Raw genomic sequence first — 24,415 nt, forward strand, 5'->3', positions numbered from 1 at the left:
TAGGCTATTTTGACATTTTAGGTTTGTATCAGATTAGATTTGGATATAATTTTGATTAACCACATGACAATGGTTTTGAGATGAAGACTATTTAAAATTAAACTGTTTCACGAAAATGTGCATATGAAAACCTTAACTGGCACGCAGGTCGGTAGAAATGGTAAGATAAATTGGCATCCAACATGAGAAAGGTTGCCTTCTCCTCTCCTATTACCGGAAACTTCAGAAGCGTAATGGCAGAATCTGTGAAAGCCAGCAGGAGCGGGAGGAGAATAGTTGGGTCAGGTTAAGGGGGGAAGGGGGGGTGTTAGATCTCTGTTTAAGCATCAGACAAACTCAATGTGTATAGTTGATTTTATTAAAACACATAGAGTGTGTCTATATATATATATATATATATATATGGAAAAATACATGTTTAAAAATTTTGACCAATTGATTGGTCGAAAAAACAGATGACTTTTGGTTGACCAAGATTTTGGGGGGGCCAGCCCAAAAAAACGAGTTGTCGGGGACAGCCCAATTAAGTATAACTATAAGAATTGTAAGTTGTGTCAAATAAATTATTTCCAGTTTAGGGCTCCAGATATGCATTTGCCATGGCCATGGATAAATATATAGAGATTTTTTTTAATGGCGCCCCCTTGTATTCATATTCAGTAATACCATATATCCCGGTACAGTACTGTCATGACGTTGGCCTCTTTGGGTATAACAAGCCCCATCCCCCTCTCCCTGCCTCCCCCTTTCCTCCTTCAACTAGGTTGCTGTGGTCAGAGAGACATCGTAAATTCCTGAGGATCTCCTCATGGACAAACAGTATATAGAGAGGGTACATTTTCATAGAGGACAAAGGAAATCCTTCCACCTCACAGAACTTGAGGTACGAACAAATTTCATGTTCCGGAGAAAGTATAAAAGATCGGTGAAGAATCCAGCTACGAACTGGTCCGTTTGTCACAACTTGGGGAAGCTCATGGGAGACGGTGTGGCAACATTACCATAACGCTGTTTATATAATAGCCTCAGATATGAGGTTTACATCTAATTGTTGTATAAGATGAATGAGTGAGTATGATACTGTTTGTATAATTGTGTAATATGATTTTGGACTGTTTAATGAAGAAAAATACAATTCCCTTTTGATTTGAACTAAATCAGAGGACTGCCCCTGAGCCCAGTGAGGGTCAGGCCTCCTGGGACAGATCTTTTTCGGCTCTTCCGAATAAAACCCCCACTCAGGTTTTCGAACCAGCAGACCGAGCTTACCTCAATTACGAGATGGCTAAAGGTTGCAGACCATGTTTTTCTCCATTAGAGGAGGAGACAAAGGTTGTAGACCATTGCTGAATCTTTTAACCATACCACATGATTTAACTCTTAAGACTATCAATACCGACAGAATAAGAACAAGTCTTTGATATTAATTACTAGTCTGCAGCTAGGAATTCGGTATCATTAAACGCGAAGAAAGACAACCGCCGAAACATCCATTCTATGACGAAACTAATGAATGTCACTCTGAACTATCCCCTCCAACCGAGAGAGAGGGGGAGAGAGACGGACAATTCTACAAAAGAAACAAACTTTTCACCAGCGATCAAGATGACTCACTGAGCGTAAATATATATATTGATTGCAATTGTTCCCGAATGAGTGAGCGTTCATGTGTAAAGGATTAGCATTTCAATTGTTATAATTATCACTCTGTAGTGACTTCTTAGTCGACCCCCACTTCCCCTTTTGTCTAACAAGCCGCCATGCCGGTTTAGCCCACTAGGGCACATTCCCCTATCATTACATTTACCTTGTTTGTTTGTTTATGCATTTCTGTGAATTACTTAGTTAGTAATAAATAAATAATTTAAGACAATTGATGTATGGATGACTCATAGTGAAGACTGGGTTCGTGCAGATAACCAACAATTTACGATGTTTAGAATGAGACAAACGTGAGGTAAAGTAAATAATTAATTAATTTGAAGACTAATTGATCAGATAAAATATCTGAAAAGTTATTTTAGGAAATGATAACTGTAATCTGAATATTTTTCCTTGGTGCCCCGACTTCCTAGTAATTACGGTTACATGATTAATCAGTCTAATCGTATAATAACTAATTACAGAGAATCTTTGACAAAAAACTATCAGTCTTCAGTTAATGATAGTAAAGACACAACAGTACAGAAAAAGTATGACAAAAGAAATACTGGATACCACCCAACCCTAATGTGGGTTATCAGTTAAAGCCAAGCCAGGGTGCCATTAAACATGCCCTCACTCCATAGTTGCACAGATACACACATCTCTTACACATAAATGTGTCAATTACGATCTCACACTACAATGCGTGCAAAAATGCAAACATGAAAGTCTATATAAAAGAGAGCAGCAAACAAGAGAAAACTACCTAGTCCAAATGGAGGAGCTATCCAGGCCCCCCTGGCGCTGATAATAACAGTAAACAGTAAACAATATGGTGGGTCGTGACCGCTCTTTCCTGTGGATTTCTGAACATAACGCGACAAACAAACGGAGGTATTTTGGGTATAAAAATAATCTTTACGGAACAAAAGGAACATTTGTTGTGTAACTGGGAGTCTCGTGAGTGAAAACATCTGAAGATCATCAAAGGTAAACGATTAATTTGATTGCTTTTCTGATTTTCGTGACCTAGATACTTAATGCTTAGTGTACATAATGTTATGCTCTGCTATCGATGAACTTACACAAATGCTTGGATTGCTGTGTTTTGCAATATTGCACTTGTGATTTCATGAATGTGAATATTTTTTTGTAATATTATTTGACTATGGCGCTATGCTATTCAGCGGTTGCTGACGAAAATGATCCCGCTAACGGGATGCGTAGCGTCAAGAAGTTAACGAGTCTGAAGAGCCCGATGTGAATGATATACTGCTTACCGGGAACAGGCCCAGATCCCCATCATTTGTGTGAAGAGAAGGCAGAGTAAAAAGGGGCCAGAGGGCGGGCAGCCTTCTGAGAATTCGTAAGCGATCGAATAAACCCCCACTTCCTTCCATTCTGCTAGCAAACGTGCAATCTTTGGAAAATAAAAACGATGACCTAAGCGGAAGATTAAACTACCAACGGGACATTCAAAACTGTAACATCTTATGCTTCACGGAGTAGTGGCTGAATGATGACATTATCAACATACAGCTGGCAGGTTATACGCTGTACCGGCAGGATAGAACAGCGGCATCTGGTAAGACAAGGGGCAGCAGACTACGTATTTTTTGTATATAACTGCCGGTGCACGATATCTAAGGAAATCTCAAGGTTTTACTCACCTGAGGTAGAGTATCTCATGATAAGATGTAGACCACACTATCTACCTAGAGAGCTTTCATCTGTATTTTTCATAGTTGTCTACATACCACCACAGACTGACGCTGGTACTAGGATAGCACTGAATTAGCTGTATTCTGGCATAAGCAAACAGGAAAAGGCTCACCCAGAGGCGGCGCTCCTAGAAGCTGGGGACTTTAATGCAGGGAAACTTAAATCCGTCTTACCAAATTTCTATCAGCATGTTAAATGTGCAACCAGAGGGAAAAAACTCTGGACCACCTTTACTCCACACACAGAGCTGCATACAAAGCTCTCCCTCACCCTCCATTTGGCAAATCTGACCATAATTCTATCCTCTTGATTCTTGCTTACAAGAAAGAATTAAAGCAGGAAGCACCAGTGACTCGAACAATAAAAAAGTGGTCAGATGAAGCAGATGCTAAACTACAGGACTGTTTTCCTCCGATGGCATTGAGGAGTACACCACATCAGTCATTGGCTTCATCAATAAGTGCATAGATGATGTTGTCACCACAGTGACCGTGTGTACCTACCCCAACCAGAAGCCATGGATTACATGCAACGTCTGCACTGAGCTAAAGGCTATAGCTGCCGCTTTCAAGGAGGGAGACTATAACCCGGAAGCTTATAAAAAATCCCGCTATGCCCTCCGACCTACCATCAAACAGGCAAAGATTCAATACAGGACAAAGATCGAATCGTACTACATCGGCTGCCCAGTGACACGAGCCTACCAGACGAGCTAAACTACTTCTATGCTCGCTTCGAGGCAAATGACACTGAAACATGCATGAGAGCACCAGCTGTTCTGGAAGACTGTGTGATCACGCTCTCTGCAGCCGATGTGAGTAAGACCTTTAAACAGGTCAACATTCACAAGGCCGCAGGGCCAGAAGGATTACCAGGACATGTACTGCGAGCATGCGCTGACCAACTGGTAAGTGTCTTCACTGACATTTTCAACCTCTGCCTGTCCGAGTCTGTAATACCAACATGTTTAAAGCAGACCACTATTGTACCTGTGCCCATGAACACTAAAGTAACCTGCCTAAATTACTACCGACCCGTAGCACTCCCGTTGGTAGCCATGAAGTGCTTTGAAAGGCTGGTCATGGCTCACATCAACACCATTATGCCAGAAACCCCAGACCCCTCCAATTTGCAATCCGCCCTAACAGATCCACAGATGATGCAATCTCCATTACACTCTACACAGTCCTTTCCCACCTGGACAAAATTAACACCTACGTGAGAATGCTATTCATTGAATACAGCTCAGTGTTCAACACCATAGTGCCCTCAAAGCTCATCACTAAGCTAAGGACCCTGTGACTAAACACCTCCCTCTGCAACTGGATCCTGGACTTCCTGACGGGCCGCCCCCAGTTGGTAAGGGTAGGTATCAACACATCCGCCACACTGATCCTCAACACAGGGGCCCCTCAGGGGTGCGTGCTCAGTTCCCTCCTGTACTGCCTGTTCACTCATGACTGCACGGCCAGGCACGACTCCAACACCATCATTAAGTTTGCCGATGACACAACAGTGGTAGGCCTGATCACGGACAACGACGAGACAGCCTATAGGAAGGAGATCAGAGACCTGGCCTTGTGGTGCCAGAACAACAACCTCTCCCTCAACGTGATCAAGACTAAGGAGATGATTGTGGACTACATTAAAAAGAGGACCGAGCACGCCCCCATTCTCATCGACGGGGCTGCAGTGGAGCAGGTTGAGAGCTTCAAGTTCCTTAGCGTCCACATCACCAACAAACTAACATGGTCCAAGCACACCAAGACAGTCATGAAGAGGGCACGACAAAACCTATTCCCCCTCAGGAGACTGAAAAGATTTGGCATGGGTCCTCAGATCCTCAAAAGGTTCTACAACTGCACCATCCTGACTGGTTGCATCACTGCCTGGTATGGCAACTGCTCGGCCTCCGACCGCAAGGCACTACAGAGGGTAGTGTAAACGACCAAGTACATCACTGGGGCCAAGCTTCCTGCCATCCAGGACCTCTATACCAGGCGGTGCCAGAGGAAGGCCCTAAAAATTGTCAAAGACTCCAGCCACCCTAGTCATAGTAGACTGTTCTCTCTGCTACCGCACGGCAAGCAGTACCGGAGCTCCAAGTCTAGGTCCAAGAGGCTTCTAAACAGCTTCTACCCCCAAGCCATAAGACTACTGAACATCTTATCAAATTGCTTCCCAGACTCTTTGCATTGCCCCCCTCTTTTACACCGCTGCTACTCTATTATCTATATGCATAATAGTCACTTTAATAACTCTACCTACATGTACATATTACCCTGACTAACCGGTGCCCCCACACATTGACTCTGTACCGGTACCCCCTGTATATAGTCTCGCTATTGTTATTTTACTGCTACTCTTTAATTACTAGTTATTTTATTTCTTATTATTTTTTTTAACTGCATTGTCAGTATGGGCTCATAAGTAAGCATTTCACGATAAGGTTGTTTAACTATAATACCTGTTCGGCACATGTGACTAATACGATTTGATTTGATAACCTGACATTACCCAAACTACCCACAGGAGGACGAATAATTCAATATTTAATTAATCAAAGTATGTGAAAAAACAATGTTAAAATATATCACATTGCACATTTAGTAATGACAGAATGTATTTTAAACTTCACACAATGTAAAACTTTGTGAAGAAATATATATAGATAAAAATACATAGATAGGAGTGGGAAAAGAGATGCGTGTGCATTGATAAGCACACCAAAGATGGCATTAACGATAAGTCATACAATAAAGATGGCATTAACGATAAGTTATAAAATAAAGATGGCATTAACGATAAGTCATACAATAAAGATGGCATTAACAATAAGTTATAAAATAAAGATGGCATTAACGATAAGTAATAAAATAAAGATGGCATTAACAATAAGTTATAAAATAAAGATGGCATTAACGATAAGTCATAAAATAAAGATGGCATTAACAATAAGTTATAAAATAAAGATGGCATTAACGATAAGTCATACAATAAAGATGGCATTAACGATAAGTCATAAAATAAAGATGGCATTAACAATAAGTTATAAAATAAAGATGGCATTAACAATAAGTTATAAAATAAAGATGGCATTAACGATAAGTCATACAATAAAGATGGCATTAACGATAAGTCATAAAATAAAGATGGCATTAACAATAAGTTATAAAATAAAGATGGCATTAACGATAAGTCATACAATAAAGATGGCATTAACAATAAGTTATAAAATAAAGATGGCATTAACGATAAGTCATACAATAAAGATGGCATTAACGATAAGTCATAAAATAAAGATAGCATTAACGATAAGTAATAAGACGGCCCTTCTAAAAGCCTCTTTCACACCATAGCCGGGCGGCAGGGTAGCCTAGTGGTTAGAGCGTTGGACTAGTAACCGAAAGGTTGCAAGTTCAAACCCCTGAGCTGACAAGGTACAAATCTGTCATTCTGTCCCTGAACAAGGCAGTTAACCCACTGTTCCTAGGCCGTCATTGAAAATAAGAATTTGTTCTTAACTGACTTGCCTAGTTAAAAAATAATAATAAATTGCAATGAAACTTTTTTTCATTTTGATTTCGGTAAAATGAAAATGTGGCACTGACTCGACCATGGATTTATGTTTCAGCATTGTCTTAATGAAGAGTTTGGTGTAAACTAGCTATGTTCGACATGCACGCACAGTTACAAGCCTGCTAGAGTTAGCAGCAGGTGGACGAGCAATATCCACCTTCGTAGTACTGATGAAGCTTGAGTACTGGTGAACCTTTTAACTGAAGCTAGTTAGCTTTAGAAAACCCTGAGTAGATCTAGCTTGCTTCATAAGATACCCCTCAGGTAAGCTATTACATAAGCTAAATAGCTAACCCATCACCACACAACAAAAACTTGTATTCTACTAAAGCCCACTAGCTATAGAAGAGATTGGTTGGTCATGTCCTGCCAGCCAGTCTCTTTAAAAGAGAAAGACAGATAAGGATAACTCACTAGTCACTGCTATAGAGGAGTGGAGGGAATGAAAACACACAGGCATGTACAGGACTCCCTGAAAAACAGTGGCAAGTGTTACTGAATGGACTATCCTGGCTAAATAAATACAATGAAATAAAATGAATGACGCAGCTCACATGGAGCTCAGTCTTAAACACAGAGATAGAGGGGTAAACTATATAGACACAGAGAAAGAAGACAAATGACAGTAGAATAAAAATAAATATATAAATAAATGCGAGGAGGCACTTACCTGCAGCCTGTTACAGTCCAGCAGCCTGATATCCTAGCTCCTGTATTCAAAGTATTCATGATGAAACGAGATGATAGGCGAAGAAGGGTTTGTCTATGAGATGTTAACTAGTGTTTCAGTTCTTGTTATTGTCAGTGAGGTTGACATCAGCTACTGATACACAAGTGCACAGGAGGCACTTAGTCCTACTGCCCCTCTGGCTAGGCAAGTCCACAACAGAGAGAACGGGAGAGCGAGAAAGAAAGGAAAGAGAGAAAGATAGAGACAGTTGGGGGAGAAACGAAACTATGCTTCAAACATCTGTTTTGCTTTCTATTCACTCCGAGCGGCAGAGAGAGGACATTGTAGATAAAGAGCGCAATAGGAAAGAATCTGCAGCATAGCCTGCTTTCCCTCTCCTTCTCTCTCTATCACTCCCCCTCCCCTCCCCTGTGCTCCGCAACCAGCCATGCAGCCAACAAACGTAAGAGGATAACCTGTCCTCCAGATTATGTTCATTAGGTTGTATTAATAGCAGCAGGTTAGAGAGAGTCCTCCCCTCTGCAGTTGTATTCACACCAACACACACACACACACACGCCACTCGCCTCGCCAGGCCCGCCAACCAACTAGTAATCTGTTTCTGACAGTCATTGTCACAACACTTCACTAGAAGAGACAGAGGAAATGAAACAACAGAGAGAGAGAGAGAGAAAGAGCCTCTAAATGCCCCCACAATGTTTGAGTTGTACTTCAAGTCAACAACAAACAAACGGAGGAGTGTTTGCACGAGAAAAAAGGAGGGAAAGACAGAGGAGGGGCAATAATATTCCCTAGTGGGCAGTCACTGTGTCTCTACGTGCCTGACACCCGAGTCTGGGGACAGCAGCATGACAGCGTGCACACACATGCGCACACCCACTGATGGCTTTTTCATGTTCCATATAGATAGAACAGAGGCTTCTGGTAAGAGAAGGGGAGGGGTTTCTTCAAGAAAAATTCCTGGTATACCGAAGTTGAAAATATCTTGTGCTCCTGTTCACCCGACTTGCTAAAATGCTGACCCCACTATACACAGAGGAAATGATTGTGTGTTAATATTACAACTGGGTACGTATTGCAAAAGCATGACACCAAGGCGGCACTCAGCGAACTGTACAAGATCATTAGCCAGCAAGAGTCCTCTCACCCGGAAGCAGTCTTTATTGTCGTGGGTGATTTTAACCAAGCATGTTTAAAACATTATATATATCACCAAGATGTATCCTGCGCCACAAGAGGAAACGATGTGCTGGGCCATGTATAAACAAACATCCACAATGCGTACAAAGCCTTCCCCCGCCCACACTTCAGCCAATCAGATCATGTCTCTGTTCCTACTCCCCAACTACAAGCAGCAACTCAAAAGGGAGCCACTGACACAGAGAATAGTGAGGCACTGGACAGAGGAGGCAGACTCATTGCTGCAAGACTTTTTTGAGAATACTGATTGGAATATGTTCAAAGATTCATCCATCCAGGTCTCATCCATCAACATTGAGGAATATACATCATCAGTCACAGGCGTCATTAGAAAATGTGTTGATGTTGTACCCACAATAACAATCCGGACATACCCCAACCAAAAACCTTGGATGAACGGAGATTTCCGTAGCATGCAATAAAATGCAAATTGATTTCTTAAAAATCATACAATGTGATTTTCTGGATTTTTGTTTTAGATTCCGTCTCTCACAGTTGAAGTGTACCTATGATAAAAATTACAGACCTCTACATGCTTTGTAAATAGGAAAACCTGCAAAATCTGCAGTGTATCAAATACTTGTTCTCCCCACTGTATGTGTTATTTCATAGTTTTGATGTCTTCACTACTATTCTACAATGTCGAAAATAGTACAAATAAAGAAAAACCTTGAATGAGTAGGTGTGTCCAAACTTTTGACCAGAACTGTATGTGTGTAGTTTGTCTCGGCTTGGAACAGGCTTATTCAAGGCTTATCCCTCATTCAAACCAGTGCGTGTGCGCATTGCCACCTACTGTGTGCAAACTCCCTAGAAAGACATGTAGTATTCTTGAGAAAGCTTGGCGTTACCAATGGCAACTTTCCTTTCCCGGATGCCGGTACCTCGTCTTGGACTGAGGAGGAGGTGGAGAGAGACTTGGTTGTGGTCAGAGCATAGCATCCCAACAGCGAGATTGTGAGACAACTGGTTACATACAGGGCCCAGGTTCGGATGATGACTCTGGACGGCTCCGGGGGTTTCTCGGGTGACAGAGGACTTCTTTCCATGACAGCCACCTCCTCATGCTACGGGAGTAGCGGGGGAAAACCTTGTATCCAACACATCGTACATAGAACAGGGCCGCAGGGCTGCTATTCGTTTTGAGGTGAAGTGGCCATATTCACCCCTACGGCAGAAGTCATCAAGGTTCGGTGGATGGCAAGCTAGCTGGCTACTTTGCCCCGTAGGCTAACAAGGCCGTGGCTAATTTGAATCCTACCTTCTGGAAGGCCGACATGCCTGGAAGCCCAGCTAAGCGGGCTTCCCCAGGGGTCGGCCCATCACCAGGTCTGACCGGCCTGGTTCCCAGGCGCATCGCCGGTCTGCCTGGCACAAGCGCCACCCAACTTCCAGGGGATGGTCCTGAGACTGCCGCCGTGCACCTATCTCAGGGATGGGGAATGGCACGAGTTTGGGTCCTCCCTTGCCAAAAGCCCCAAACACCCATGGTGACAACAGTACCTTCAAGTGGCATGTCCAATTTGGGTACTTCACAAACATTGTTTCAACCACATTGTTTTCAGGTTTCAAGTGTGTTGTGGATTCCACGTTTGAGTTCGATAAAATATGTCCCTCCTCCACATTCAGACACAAAGTTGTCAAGAGTGGTGGAGATAAAATAAAAATGACCTATTTCTTCAAATCCACGAGGGGGCGTCATTGCCCCCTCAGATGGCGCTATACTGGAGACTCGCTGCCTGTTCCAACCAATGGCACGCATACGGAAAGGTACGGGGTTTACTCCCCATTCCAGACCCAATATCTACAAGCCATCAGACTACTGAATACTTAAACTGGACTGACCACCTGCTCTGATTCTCCGCACCTTAACACAAATGCACTCACTCACGCACACACCCACACAGACTTACCCACCCACCCACCCACACAGACATACCCTCCCACCCACACAGACACACACACACACCCACACAGACATACACACCCACACAGACATACATACACACACCCACCCACACAGACTTACCCACCCACCCACACAGACTTACCCACCCACCCACACAGACTTACCCACGCACACACCCACACAGACTTACCCACGCACACACCCACACAGACTTACCCACCCACCCACCCACCCACAGACATACCCTCCCACCCACACACACACCCACACAGACATACACACCCACACAGACATACACACCCACACCCACACAGACATACATACACACACCCACACAGACATACACACCCACACCCACAGACATACACACACCCACACAGACATACACACACCAACACAGACACACACACATCCACACATATACAGTACATTCATGAATAGAAACATGTTTATTCTATTCTACTGAGCCATTTACTTTATGTTCCTGTTATTTGATTTTATTATTTCTTATTGTTGTTGCATTGTCGAAAAGGAACCTCCAAATAAGCCTTTCATTGGACAGTGTATACCACGTGTATCCTGTACAACTGGAAATGTGAAACACACACACTGCATTCAGAGACAAGTGGGGAATAAATAGCATGATGAAACGCTGCACTCTGTCTGTCAGCTGCAAGTAAGGAGTGGCCCTGAACACTGCCCAGTCTTACTGTAGGCAAACACTTTGCTCACACAAACCTCATGATTCCTGTTTGTTTTCTATGAAACACAAGCAAACGTGGAAATGCCACAGCCAGTAACCCATGTAAATGACTGTGTTCACAGAATCGCAATACGGAAATTGCACCTAACAACAGACCTAAGATTAGATTATCCTACCACAATTCTAACCTTAACCATTGGGGGGAATGGATACATACATGACCCTGTATCAGCGTTTATGTAAACTTCTAGGTACTCTGTCAGGGACAGCTGTAGTCAGAGAAGCAGGTGTGTCCCACAACAGTACACACTACTCACTGTTAAAGTAGCAGAGTCAAAACAAAGTCACTAAACTGGTTACTATAACGATTTGTAGCATTACTCTCTATGGTAACAGAGATCACCACAGGGGATGTAATCGCAGGTGAAGGTTCTGCAATACCGCGGTTGTGTTGAGTAAATTGCCGTTGGCCTAATACCCTGATGCTATTGAGTAAATAGGGTTGATACCCTGGTGCTAATGAGTAAATAGGGTTGATACCCTGATGCTATTGAGTAAATAGGGTTGATACCCTGATGCTATTGAGTAAATAGGGTTGATACCCTGGTGCTATTGAGTAAATAGGGTTGATACCCTGGTGCTATTGAGTAAATAGGGTTGATACCCTGGTGCTATTGAGTAAATAGGGTTAATACCCTGGTGCTATTGAGTAAATAGGGTTAATACCCTGGTGCTATTGAGTAAATAGGGTTAATACCCTGGTGCTATTGAGTAAATAGGGTTAATACCCTGGTGCTATTGAGTAAATAGGGTTGATACCCTGGTGCTATTGAGTAAATAGGGTTAATACCCTGGTGCTATTGAGTAAATAGGGTTAATACCCTGGTGCTATTGAGTAAATAGGGTTAATACCCTGGTGCTATTGAGTAAATAGGGTTAATACCCTGGTGCTATTGAGTAAATAGGGTTAATACCCTGGTGCTATTGAGTAAATAGGGTTGATACCCTGGTGCTAATGAGTAAATAGCCCTAATACTGTGGTGTAGCTTACTTTAGGTTTTCCACCAAACCCCACCATTGATTTTCAATCTTGATCCTGGGGTCTCCTAGGGGGTGCAGGCTTTTGTTCCAGGCCAACAGTAACACACCTGATTCAACTAATCAAGGACTTGACAATTCAAGTTGTTGATAAATGCAATGGGTTGTCTTAGTACTGGGCTGGAACATAAAGTGCACAGTCAGAAGGCAAAAGGACTATAATTAAAGGTGACAAGATGAAACTACGTATAACAATATAACTGCTAAATGTGTACTCCCCATTTGTCAGTTAATCCAAATTGGTGATTTTAATCTCATTAGCTATACATTTATTAACTCTCAAGCTAATTTAATGAAGTCTAAATGACCTTGTGAAATGGGGGAGTCAAAAAAACTTTTTCAGCAGATCACTTTCTAGAGGATGACAAAGGCCAAAATATTTGGTTAAGAACCCAATGTGAAGGCCGTACTCCTTCCTATTTGAGAAACGAGGACATGCTATTAGTTACATAAAATTCCTAACATTCCTGTGCAGTACTGAGGACTTCACACCAGCTTTGGTCAATACTTCAAGCAAAATATAAAATATAATATAAAAAAATATCCTACTTTGCATGCCCCAAACCCATTGACAAAATGTTCTGTTAAAGGAAAACTCAACCCAAATACTATATTTTGGTATTTGTTTCATTAGTCTTTTGTTAGTTTGCCAAAATACAGTCCCAACATGTTTTCCTTGTCAGCAATCAAGTTTTCAAGATATGTAACTTTCAAAATACAGAAATTATCCCTGTATAATGCATGTAGCATCATATTATGTTGCATTTTGCATCATATGGGGATGATTTCTGTATTTTGAAAGTTATATATCTTGAAAAATTGATTGCTGACTGTTACGGTTTTCTTCCGTCGAAAGAGAGTCGGACCAAAATGCAGCGTGGTAAGATAGAAACATGTTTAATAAACACGAAATACAAAACAACAAACGGACCGTGAAAACCTATACAGCCTATCTGGTGAAAATACAAAACACTAAGACAGGAACAATCACCCACGAAACACTCAAAGAATATGGCCGCCTAAATATGGTTCCCAATTAGAGACAACGAGAATCACCTGCCTCTGATTGAGAACCGCCTCAGGCAACCATAGACTTTGCTAGAACACCCCACTAAGCCACAATCCCAAAACCTACGAAAAACCCCCATATATAAACACAACACAAAATAAACCCATGTCACACCCTGGCCTGACCAAATAAATATATAAACACAAAATACTAAGACCAGGGCGTGACACTGACAATCAAAACATTTTGGGACTGTGTCAACAATGGACTAATGAAACAAATACCAAAATATAGTTTTTGAGTTTTCCTTACAAAATAATTATAAAACTTCAAATTTGGAAAGAAAGAGGGGAAAATAGCTTGTGGTCAATGCAAATATTTGAACATTATGCAAATATGTTCACTAAACTAAAAGTGTGGTATAGGCCTACACACTATAGTAAATTGACAGGTGTGATTTGTTAGAAAGCCTATAAAAAGTCTTTAACTTTATTAAACCATGTGTGCTCAATTAAATAATGACTGGGAAACCAGACTGACTGGCTCACGTATTACATATGATATAATCTCTTATGAACAGACTACGTAAACGTAATTGAGCATCTGACCGACCATATTACGCACGATTTTAGTTCAGGGTTAACCGAGATTACATGTGATATTACACTGTAGTTATCAGCAAAGGGTATGAACCAATGCTTTATATATATATATATATATATATACACTAGATGACTAACAGGGGGGCGCTGTTTCGAAGCCACCGTGCTTCCATCTTGGCACTCCCCCACCGTTGTAAACAATATTTTGGAAGATATAGAAATGCATTTACTAATGTGGCTTCTGTGTGGCCACTCTACCATAAAGACCTGATTGATGGAGTGCTGCAGAGATGGTTGTCCTTCTGGAAGGTTCTCCCATCTCCACAGAGGAACTCTGGAGCTCTGTCAAAGTGACCATCAGGTTCTTGGTCACCTTACCTGGCTAAGGCCCTTCTCCCCCGATTGCGCAGTTTGGCCATGTGGCCAGCTCTAGGAAGAGTCTTGGTGGTTCCAAACCTCTTCCATTTAACTTCTCTGATCTACTGATCTCGGATACGGGTTTGAATCCGACAACATACGGTGTTCGCCACAAATAGTCATATTAAACCTTCCTGAAAATACAAGTGTCTCACATGCTTCAAAAGCCTAGAATCTTGCTAATCCAACTGCGTTGTCAGATTTAAAAAAGGATTTACTGCGAAAGAATACGATGCGATTATCTGAGCACAGACCCCCATATCAAACTACTTGTTCAACCAGCACTTGCGTAACAAAATCACAGATTGCATTGAAATAAATTGTTTACCTTTGAAGATCTTGCTCTGGTTGCAATCCCAAGGCTCATTGTTACACAATGAATGGTCTTTTGTTCGGTTAAATCCATTTTTTATAGCCTAACACGAAACATTTTGTGAACGCTTATCTCATTGAATTTCGTGTCATTCAATTTTCGACGAAACATCCGACGTAAATACACAGACTATACCTGACTTTATCCAGTCATGTTTGATTTCCTTGCAATCAACTGTTTGTTTGTAACACAACCAAACTTGATGGGTCATTTCGCGGGACGTATTGACCCGAAAAAAAAAACGATTGGAAGACAACAAGTGACGAGCTCATTGTGCACCAATTATATGATCACTGTCTCGTTGATTGACTGTATTTTAACCCAATGACCACTGATCGTCTTGAAATCTAGCTGGGTATATAGCCAATGAGCTGAGGTAAGCGGCAATATGCAATGGTTGTGTGTTGGAAGACCAACCCATGTCGTAAACTCCAGCGTAAAGAGAGTCATTCGCTATTGAACTTTTATTCCGGAAGGAGCTACGCATTTTATGCACAGCGTTGTTTTGGTAAACGCGCAGATTCAGCTGTTTATATATCAATCAGTATGGCGACTAAGTAAGGGAAACCTAAATCTAAGTCTAGATATACAGATGTACACACAATTTTAGAAGAAATTGATGGGAAAAGTGAGACAGAGATTGTTATAGGACGATTCATTTAGCAATTCCCGAGTGGAGGAATATTTTTTGAGCGGAGAGGACACCGTTGTAGCCACTGTGTATAATCTGTAACGTGCCTGCAGAAGAGGAACAATGTCACCGTTTTGGACAGGTACGTTCTTCTCATGCTAATGCCGTTTTTTGAAATTAATAATATAAAATATTATTTGTGAAATGAAATAGCCTATTTGAGGCTGTTGAGGGGAGGGCAGGCCCACAACAATGGCCAAAGTGAAATGGAGACAGTAGATACAGCTGGTCTGTTGTAATATAATAAACACAGTAGATCTAGCTGGTCTGTCATAATATAATAGAGACAGCAGATCTAGCTGAAATGTCATAATATAAAAGAGACAGTAGATGTAGCATGTCTATAATAATATATTCAACCTTATGTTCCCTGTACTCTATATATATATATATGATTATTATTATTTGACCCTGCTGGTCATCTATGAACGTTTGAAAATCTCAGCCATGTTCTGTTATAATCTCCACCTGGCACAGCCAGAAGAGGACTGGCCACCTGTCATAGCCTGGTTCCTCTCTAGGTTTCTTCCTAGGTCTTGGCCTTTCTAAGGACTTTCCTAGCCACCATGCTTCTACACCTGCATTGCTTACTATTTGGGGTTTTAGGCTGGGTTTCTGTACAGCACTTTGAGATATTAGCTGATGTACGAAGGGTTATATAAATAAATTTGATTTGTAATTTTTACTAGGCAAATCAGTTAAGAACCAATTTTTATTTTCAATGATGGCCTAGGAACAGTGCATTAACTTCCTGTACAGGGGCAGAACGACAGATTTGTACCTTGTCAGCTCGGGGATTCGAACTTGCAACCTTTCAGTTACCAGTCTAACGCTCTAACCACTAGGCTACCCTATCACCTGATCTGATAGAGGACTGAGGGTCTTCCAAATATTGAAAGTGTATAAATAGTTACCCATGTTATTTTGTACATGTATATATTTTTCCCCATTTTTTTTTTTTTTGGGGTGTTAGAATACCATTTAGACATTTTGTATATAGTTATTTGTTTCAAAATGTATACCTTCAACAATTTGGCCACTTGGGTACATTTGGGCTACTTGTGTGGGACACCTGGGTGACTTCATGATAAATGTCATGTAGCACACTCATTTTGGAAGTTATCATTCTGAAACTTTACACAAGTACTGTTGCCCTCTTGTGTTTTTCACTGAAATTGTCCCCATCATCCTATCTGAATGTTTGTTTTATCCTGTTCATTTTAAAGATGATGATACAACAATAAAAAAATATATATATATATGTTTTTTTTCATTGTATTATCTAAATCAGATCTATTGTGTTATATTCTCCTACATTCAATTCACATTTAAACAAACTCCAGAGTGTTTTCTTTCAAATGATACCAAGCATATGCATATCCTTGCTTCTGGGCCAGAGCTACAGGCAGATAGATTATGCGGTATTGTGTGTAGATTGACAATACATTTTAGAATAAGGCTGTAGCATAACAAACTGTGGAAAAAGTCAAGGGGTCTGAATACTCTCAGAATGCACTGTACATGTAATGTAAATACTGTATAATTTCATTCCTATGGAGGACTACTTTTCTGAGGAGTGCCAATATGGCCGACCAGTGGCTTCAAAGCCTCGCCATGGCCAAAACAAAGTATCAGCAATCCAGGGTTTATATACATCATTGGTATGAACTAGGCTAATGTAAGAACACCCTCGTGTGGTTTACAACAGGTAAAACATCAATGATAGGGGTGTGGACTCAAATCTTCAGTGAGTCATAGCATTTCGCTACACTCGCATTAACATCTGCTAATCATGTGTATGTGACCAATAACATTTGATTTGATTTCTCTTTGATTTCTCTTTCTCTGACATTCTGTGCAATTTTGCACTGTGGAACATTATAACACAATACTGTGTTGGGCATTTCACAAATGTGATATTTGTCAGTCAGGATATTGGATCTGTGTAACAGATAAGCATATCACTGCTGCAGATATTGGAGTGTAAATATTGACACCATTTAAATATGTTAATAGTTCTTCAAGTTCTTCCATTCTCTTCAGAAGCTGATATGTTGTCTCTGGTTGCAGTGACCACAAAATATCAAACATCTCATTATTGCATTTAACCTCCTCATTTAGGGTGTTATAATATCTACAAACTAAGTAAACAAAAATAATAATAGGCCAATTCCATAGTGTTTATGAGCCAATATAGTCGAAAACAATTAGCACATTACAAAAGTTGAAAAGCATGCTCCATTATATTAAGGGTATTTCTTAACGGTTTGTGCCTGGATTATTTTGGGAACACATGCGCAGTGAAGTCCACCTATAGAAAACTAGCACTATTCGTTTAGTTATTAAAGGGTTATAAATGTCGGACCGCTGTCAAAAATCACCATTACGCACGACGGCAAGGCATGAAGCCTTCATGATGATGGCCTATAATGAAAGAATGAACCGAACCTTGTGCTTTCTGTATCTATATCGACAGACCATGCTTTGCTACAATGAAACTTCCTCGCTTCCATAACTGATACAGTGTACTGATGCTTTCTGAACTGACTGCACTCGCGCTTCCTTTGTAACCATGAGGTCAGAACGTAGGTTCGCGTTCACCAAGGATGCAGATTGTCACGAAAATCAACCGTCAACAAAAACAGATTGTATAGTTCACTTCTTGACGCCACAGTCAATCCCCAAACCAAGTGAAATACCTGTTGGAATTAGACAGCGAAGAAGAATTCTCTCCGCACTCCATCTTTGAGACCCTTCCTTCTCAGCACACCGTAGACATTGCTCTTCCCGTATTTGATAGTCAGCTGTGTAGAGGGGGACAATTGCATTCTGGGTCTTGGAGTTTCTTTGCCAACTGGCAAAAATAGATTTTCGTGAGCACAATCCCCCAAAAAGGACTCGTAGTCCCAAAGTGCCTCTCATGGCGTTCCGTCGATCTGTAACGCACCATGATGTAACGTTCATATACGGTAATATTCAACAGGGCCTTTCTCCAGCGGATATAGTGGCAGGGACTCAAATGTGTCAGGGTCACGTGTTACTGGATGAGGCTATTCAATTGTTACACTTTATATATTATTATATATAGTGACACTATGTCATGTGGTTCAAAGACTAAATCAACAAAATCTAAAGTCATGTAACTAGGCTATATGCTATTTATGATAATAAAATGTGAATGTTTAAAATCCATTGTATCAGCTCCAATAATTGTCAGGTCATATAGGCTACCAACCATTCACACGATTAACAGCATGTATTATATATGGCAACTGTCAAACTTAGTCAACAACATTTTTATTCATTATTTGAGGGATAATAATGCACAGGTAATACAACAATTTTGAAAAATTGTAACAGATCAGATTCAGAGGTGTGGTGCCTCCCTAGTTAGGATATAGCTTCAGATATGAACAACTTCAACATAGAAAACAGGAAAAACATCCTAGGTATTCTTCTCAACATAACCAATCATTTTGTATCCTCTCTATAATGGTCAATTTTCAAAAGAAAGAGTCATCTGAAGCCGTTTGAGATTGTGAATGTTTGTAAGATAAAACATTAAAGGGAGAAATAGCATTTAGTGAAAAAAGGGAAGACACCTTAGCCTATGCCCAGATACAAAAGTCAAACCACACACAGTCCAGACCACTAAAAAGCTCTGGAGACAACACTCCTAATTCAAGCCTATTTCATTGGATAGTAAGTGCACTAAAAACAAACACACACACACACACACACACACGCCTCCTTGTTCACCCTCAGATATGGACAACTGAACATTCTCCATATGTGTGCCAATGTGTCCCCAAGAGCTAAATGAAATGTGCATCGTCAAACACGTTAAACAGTGTATTTCAACACATACCATCACATTTGATGGACTTCCACTTCAACTTATTTGTTTCATTTTTTTCTTCTTTTTTTGATTTGTCACTGAGAAAAGAAAATTCTTAAGCAAACAAACAAAGGGATAGGGTAGGTGAAATAAATTAGCCATTAAATGTGTCAATTACACTGGATATCAAAACATTAGCAAGCCAATGTGACCGACAAAATATGGTGTATTGCTGTACTCTCTAAACATATTGTTGCAGTTGCTGCTGTATTCTACATTAGCTCAAACTGCGGGATATGTGTTTCCCACATCATCTAGGAAGACAGGTAGTAAAGGGTCAAATAAAGTATATAATAATATCCACAATGGTAAGCAGTGCTAAACTATTATATTGCAAACACCAAAGCTTGTCAGGTAAACAATAGCAGTCAATATGACATAAAAATCAAACAAATCAACAAGCAACTCATAATTGATACTGTGCCAAAACTCCACACCCAACTACTAACTGTTCTTAACATCCTCTCATAATAAAGGGTTGGAATGAATGTGTAGCCTGTAGAATGTTTCTGCAAAGCCTTTGTGAGAATGCATGTTCTATAACTGAACTCCAGCCAAGGTGCTCATTCTCCCGATACACAAAAGCCAGTCACTAGACGAGAGCCAAGGGCCAAGGTCTGAAGAACTGGATTTGAAAAGCGCAAGGTATCGTCAGTGCTTGTCTATCTAACCTCTGTTGTTCATCTATCAAATGTGAATATAACAATACGGGAGGTGTTTCATCGTAATGCAATGTAAGGGATGTAGCCTACACCCAGTCCTTCGTGAAAGGGATAGTGAGATATTTTTGCAATTAAGCTAGCTGATCCCATAGACTTCCAGTCATTAACAATCGCTCCAGAAACTACCTTGAACTTCCTTCAAACTGGACGCAGAGACATGGAATGGTATCCATGAGTTCATCTGACTTGATTGCCCAAATCTCACACTATCCCTTTGAGAACTCCTATCATCCCAAAATATACAATTATGGATTAAAGCAATATAGGCTGACATTTACAAAATCTAATTCAATTGCAATGGTGATATTGGGCTGAATCCTAACTTGAGGAACACAAAATGTCAGCACAAGGGTTAATATTACATTATGGTATGAGTTAAGTATCTGTATTTGGACATAATGCAAAGTACAATTTTAGGACAATTTTTAGGAAAAACTGTGCTGGATGAACAAGCAGACTGATTAATTTGCACCATGTAACCATTCACTTTTTACAAACTCCCCTTGCTATCATATTAACTAGATAATATACACACGTGATTATAAAATAGATCTGTAGCTTTGAGAGCAAGCTATTCTGCTCTATTGATATAAATATAAATGAAAGATTTTAGGGGTTTTATTTCAATCAAATTATTTCATTTGTTTTGTGTGAATTCAAGTATCTACTTTAAGTAATTATTACATAGATAAAATCTTAAAATTCTCTGATTGCACATGCTAGTATTTTTCATAAATTAAAGACATTTAATTTAGACTTAATTCATTTTACAATAAAACAGTTATGACTGGTAAAACAGCCTAAATGTTTTGCATTTCTGAGGATCATTTATGGCTTTGTTAGGATTCTGAGTTAGACAGGTGGCCCTGTTAGTTTCCCATTTGTCATTGAATCTGGTTAGAATGCGGGTCACAGAGGACTAAAAGTACTTCTTTTTGGACACCACTCGGGTTCTGTTTTAGTCCTGGTTACAACCCCCCATATAGGGGGGTTAAAGTTTGAGTAGGGTGAAACTGCCCCTTAGACATGGACCTATGGCCAGTTTTGTGTCTTTGCCTATAATGGTTAAGGTTAGAATTTAGGGAGGGCAGGCTGGTTCCTAGATCTGTGTCTAAGGGCAGCCTCTTCTGGAGCATTAATGTTGGGGTAAAAGATTAGCAGTGCTCTTCAAGTGCAGAAAGACACAACAGGGGAAGGGAGGGAAGGGTTAGGGTTAGTGCAAGACAAGTGTTTTTAGAAACTATATTTGCAGGATTTCTTTTTTGTTTCATAAAATATTATTTTCAAACTGACTTCAATTTTCTACAAAAAGACATATGCCGCTCCCTTTTCTGAATTATTTCATTCAAACAAGAGCAAGTAGATTTTTCCAGATCATCCTCAATTTGGACTTCAATCTCCAAAATGGTGACAACTCATTTGATTGTGCTGCAATGGTGCAACTCTGGTCAAATACTTTTCCACTGTTAGATTCAGCATTTAGTCCATAATTAGCAACAAAAGCAGTGGAAACATATATTCAACAACATTTTTTCATCTTCAAACTTTGTGAATATGCCGTTTACATTGCTTGGTGTAGATACAGATTTTAGTTTAGAAATGTTTGCGTAAACATCCTCAATCATACCCTTGTGCCCCAAGGTATAATTACTGTCTCAAAAATGGATAAAATCTCATATCATATGTAAAATAAAAAATAAATCCCACATTTCAGTGTAAATTTGAAATGAACAAAATGACTATAAATACTTGAACAGCATAAGAACAGAAGAAAGAGTTTGATTTATGCGTAACAGTGTGTACTCTGGGCCAAAACACAATGAGTGTATTGCACTGAAGCAGACTGATGAAAAAAGCTCTCTACTTCGGCATTCAGCTGCCACAATGAAAAACTAACTTAAGACGCCAAAGTGGAAAACAACAAAATGCAAATTTGACCTTCCTGCCTTGAAAAAACTATGGATGACGTCATTGCTTTGAGTATATAGATATATAGATATAGATATTGTTTATATACACAGTACAGTATATCCATTGAAAAATCACTAGCAGTAAATTACCTCACCATGCTAATAGAATATCCTTTAAAAAATCTCTCAAGCACAACATGAATCTACAGACATGTATAGGGAATTATGCAAAATTCTATTGAAATATGACTTTTGTTTAGAAAATGCTATTTATATATTGAGTTGGATTTTAACTTTGATTACAATTAATCCCTGTTGTGAATAGCTTAACTGAAATGATGCTTAGAAATGGAATGGAGAAAAAATGAACTGTTACATCAGCATATACCAGTAGACACATACACCGTATACAGTATAGGGTTAAAACACAAAGATCAGAGTCAAATCAAAAGCATGATCTAATTCTTTTCATGTCTCTATGGTTATTTTTAGTTTCGTTCGCTGTCCCCCAGTCCTTGTGTCGTCCATAACGTCTTTGAGCTTACTGGCGTAATGTGGATGGCACGTCAGAGAGATAGCATCCTCTCTGGCTCCTGGGTTAGTGAAAGCAGATCTACTCTGAGGGAGGGGGCACCCTCTTGGTCTTTCCCTTCCTTGTGGTAGGGGGGTTGGGCTGTCTGTTTAATGTCGGGGTCTCCAGGTTCACCCTCTCTGTCGGGGACTGGGCCTGGTGCTGGGCTTGGGCCGTGTTCGGGGTGGCGGTTGAAGTTGGGTTCGGGGTGGGGGTGGAGGATGAGATTTGGGTGGAACTGAAAGGAGTCTTTGTTTGGACAGGGGTGGCCTGAGGGGGTGCTCTTTGGGCTTGCGGCCTCTCTTCTTTCCTGTGGTGGCACCGTTCTTAACCTCCTTTTTCTCAAACTCTTTGTTTTCTGCCAGTTTGCTCTTGCTGCTGCTGGGCACCACATGGCTAGAGGCTCGGAACCAGTTCTGTACGAATGTATGATCATGTAACGTATGATAATAATGAGGGAAAACGTTCTGTTACTGCATGTGTGTATGACATCCACCTGTGTGTTTTAAAATGTGTTTAGAAATGAGTGAATGCGTTATCTGTGAGTGGGTCTGTTTCATATACTTCAAGGTGTATATCAGACCTGTGAGGGTTTATGTATGTAAGTCTCACCTGTGAATGTGTCTTGCTGATGTGGTACTTGACACCACTTTCTGAGCTGAATTCCTTCTGACACAATAAGCAGGTGTACTTCCCTGCGTCGCCCCCTGCCTGAAGCATACAGAAACACACCTCAGTCAGTTGTAGGTACAAGTTGTCCCTAAACCTCATCCATTTAACTTAACCTAGTCCTGATGGTCCTACCTGGTTACAGTTGGCTAGATGAGCTTTGAGCCCAGACACACTGGAGTAAACAGCTTCACAGCTCTAGAAACAGAGAGGAACAATAACAACAGATACCAAAATAGTAAACTGTGCGTATAAAATGCAAATTTTTAGAGCCTGTAGAGATCAGAATTGATTGACAGCGCTGGAATGTATAAAAGCAACTGGAAAATAAAACAAACTGGATTCATCTGAAAGGTGTTTAATGGACAGAACATGTCGTCTAGAGGGTCTTACTCCGTTGGAGCAGCAGAGGAAACCCTTCTCTTTGACCTCGTTCTTCCAGCTCTCCAGCAGCTTGGGACTGAACTTGGGAAGGCCAGGCCGAGTGTAGTTCAACTGGGAGAGGAGGACAGACAGGGACAAGATGTTCAGTGTGTGTGTGTGTGTGTGTGTGTGTGTGTGTGTGTGTGTGTGTGTGTGTGTGTGTGTGTGTGTGTGTGTGTACCTGTCTGTCTCTTACCCTCTTGCTGTCCGGTACTAGGTCATCTTTGATGCGGCGCTTGGTTCCCCAGTCCTTGGTCAGTTCATCCTCTGCTATCTCCTGCAGGTGGAACACTGCTACCTGGGCCGACCGACGTCTCACCCTACCACTGGGAGTCCTCTCAAAGTCCTCCCCCAGGCCCTCTCTCTCCCCACCCCTCTCTCTCCCCTCCTCTCTCTCTTTCTCCCTACCTGCAGACAACTCTTGCCACTTCTCCTTTTCCTTCCTCTCTCTCTCCGTGTGGTTCAGCTCCCTCCTTCCCCCAAGCTGTGTCTGGGAGTCCTCTGTGCTCACCTGAAAGAGGAGGGACAGCCCAGACCAATGAGAGAATTCACAGAGATTCAACCAATGACTATGGGTGTAATCT

General features: G+C 40.9%; 2 protein-coding genes across 9 annotated transcripts in view; both read right to left on the reverse strand.

Moving 5' to 3' along the window:
- Positions 1-18,455, reverse strand: part of uckl1b (uridine-cytidine kinase 1-like 1b) — a 52,350-nt gene extending 33,895 nt beyond the window's left edge. For 2 of the 5 annotated variants that reach the window (XR_006079648.1, XM_042304075.1), the window contains exon 1: positions 7,616-8,412. Coding sequence is in view for 4 of the 5 variants with exons in the window: in XM_042304075.1 (XP_042160009.1) it covers positions 7,616-7,674 (59 nt within the window). In the remaining variant the exon portion in view is untranslated. Of the gene's footprint in view, positions 1-7,615; positions 8,413-18,337 lie in introns of those variants that run through there. The other 3 variants (XM_024416841.2, XM_024416838.2, XM_024416840.2) reach the window with 3 other exon arrangements.
- A 463-nt stretch (positions 18,456-18,918) lies between these two features.
- The window catches only part of znf512b (zinc finger protein 512B), a 79,012-nt gene continuing 73,515 nt past the window's right edge, over positions 18,919-24,415 (reverse strand). For all 4 annotated transcript variants that reach the window (XM_042304074.1, XM_042304070.1, XM_042304072.1 and 1 more), the window contains 5 exons: positions 24,028-24,342; positions 23,802-23,903; positions 23,544-23,606; positions 23,352-23,450; positions 18,919-23,155 (listed from right to left, as the gene is read on the reverse strand). In XM_042304074.1, coding sequence (XP_042160008.1) covers positions 22,871-23,155; positions 23,352-23,450; positions 23,544-23,606; positions 23,802-23,903; positions 24,028-24,342 — 864 coding nt within the window. In that variant the 3' untranslated portion in view covers positions 18,919-22,870. The remainder of the gene's footprint in view (positions 23,156-23,351; positions 23,451-23,543; positions 23,607-23,801; positions 23,904-24,027; positions 24,343-24,415) is intronic.

The sequence above is a fragment of the Oncorhynchus tshawytscha genome, linkage group LG22 (genome assembly GCF_018296145.1).
Source record: "Oncorhynchus tshawytscha isolate Ot180627B linkage group LG22, Otsh_v2.0, whole genome shotgun sequence".
Classification (NCBI taxonomy): domain Eukaryota; kingdom Metazoa; phylum Chordata; class Actinopteri; order Salmoniformes; family Salmonidae; genus Oncorhynchus; species Oncorhynchus tshawytscha.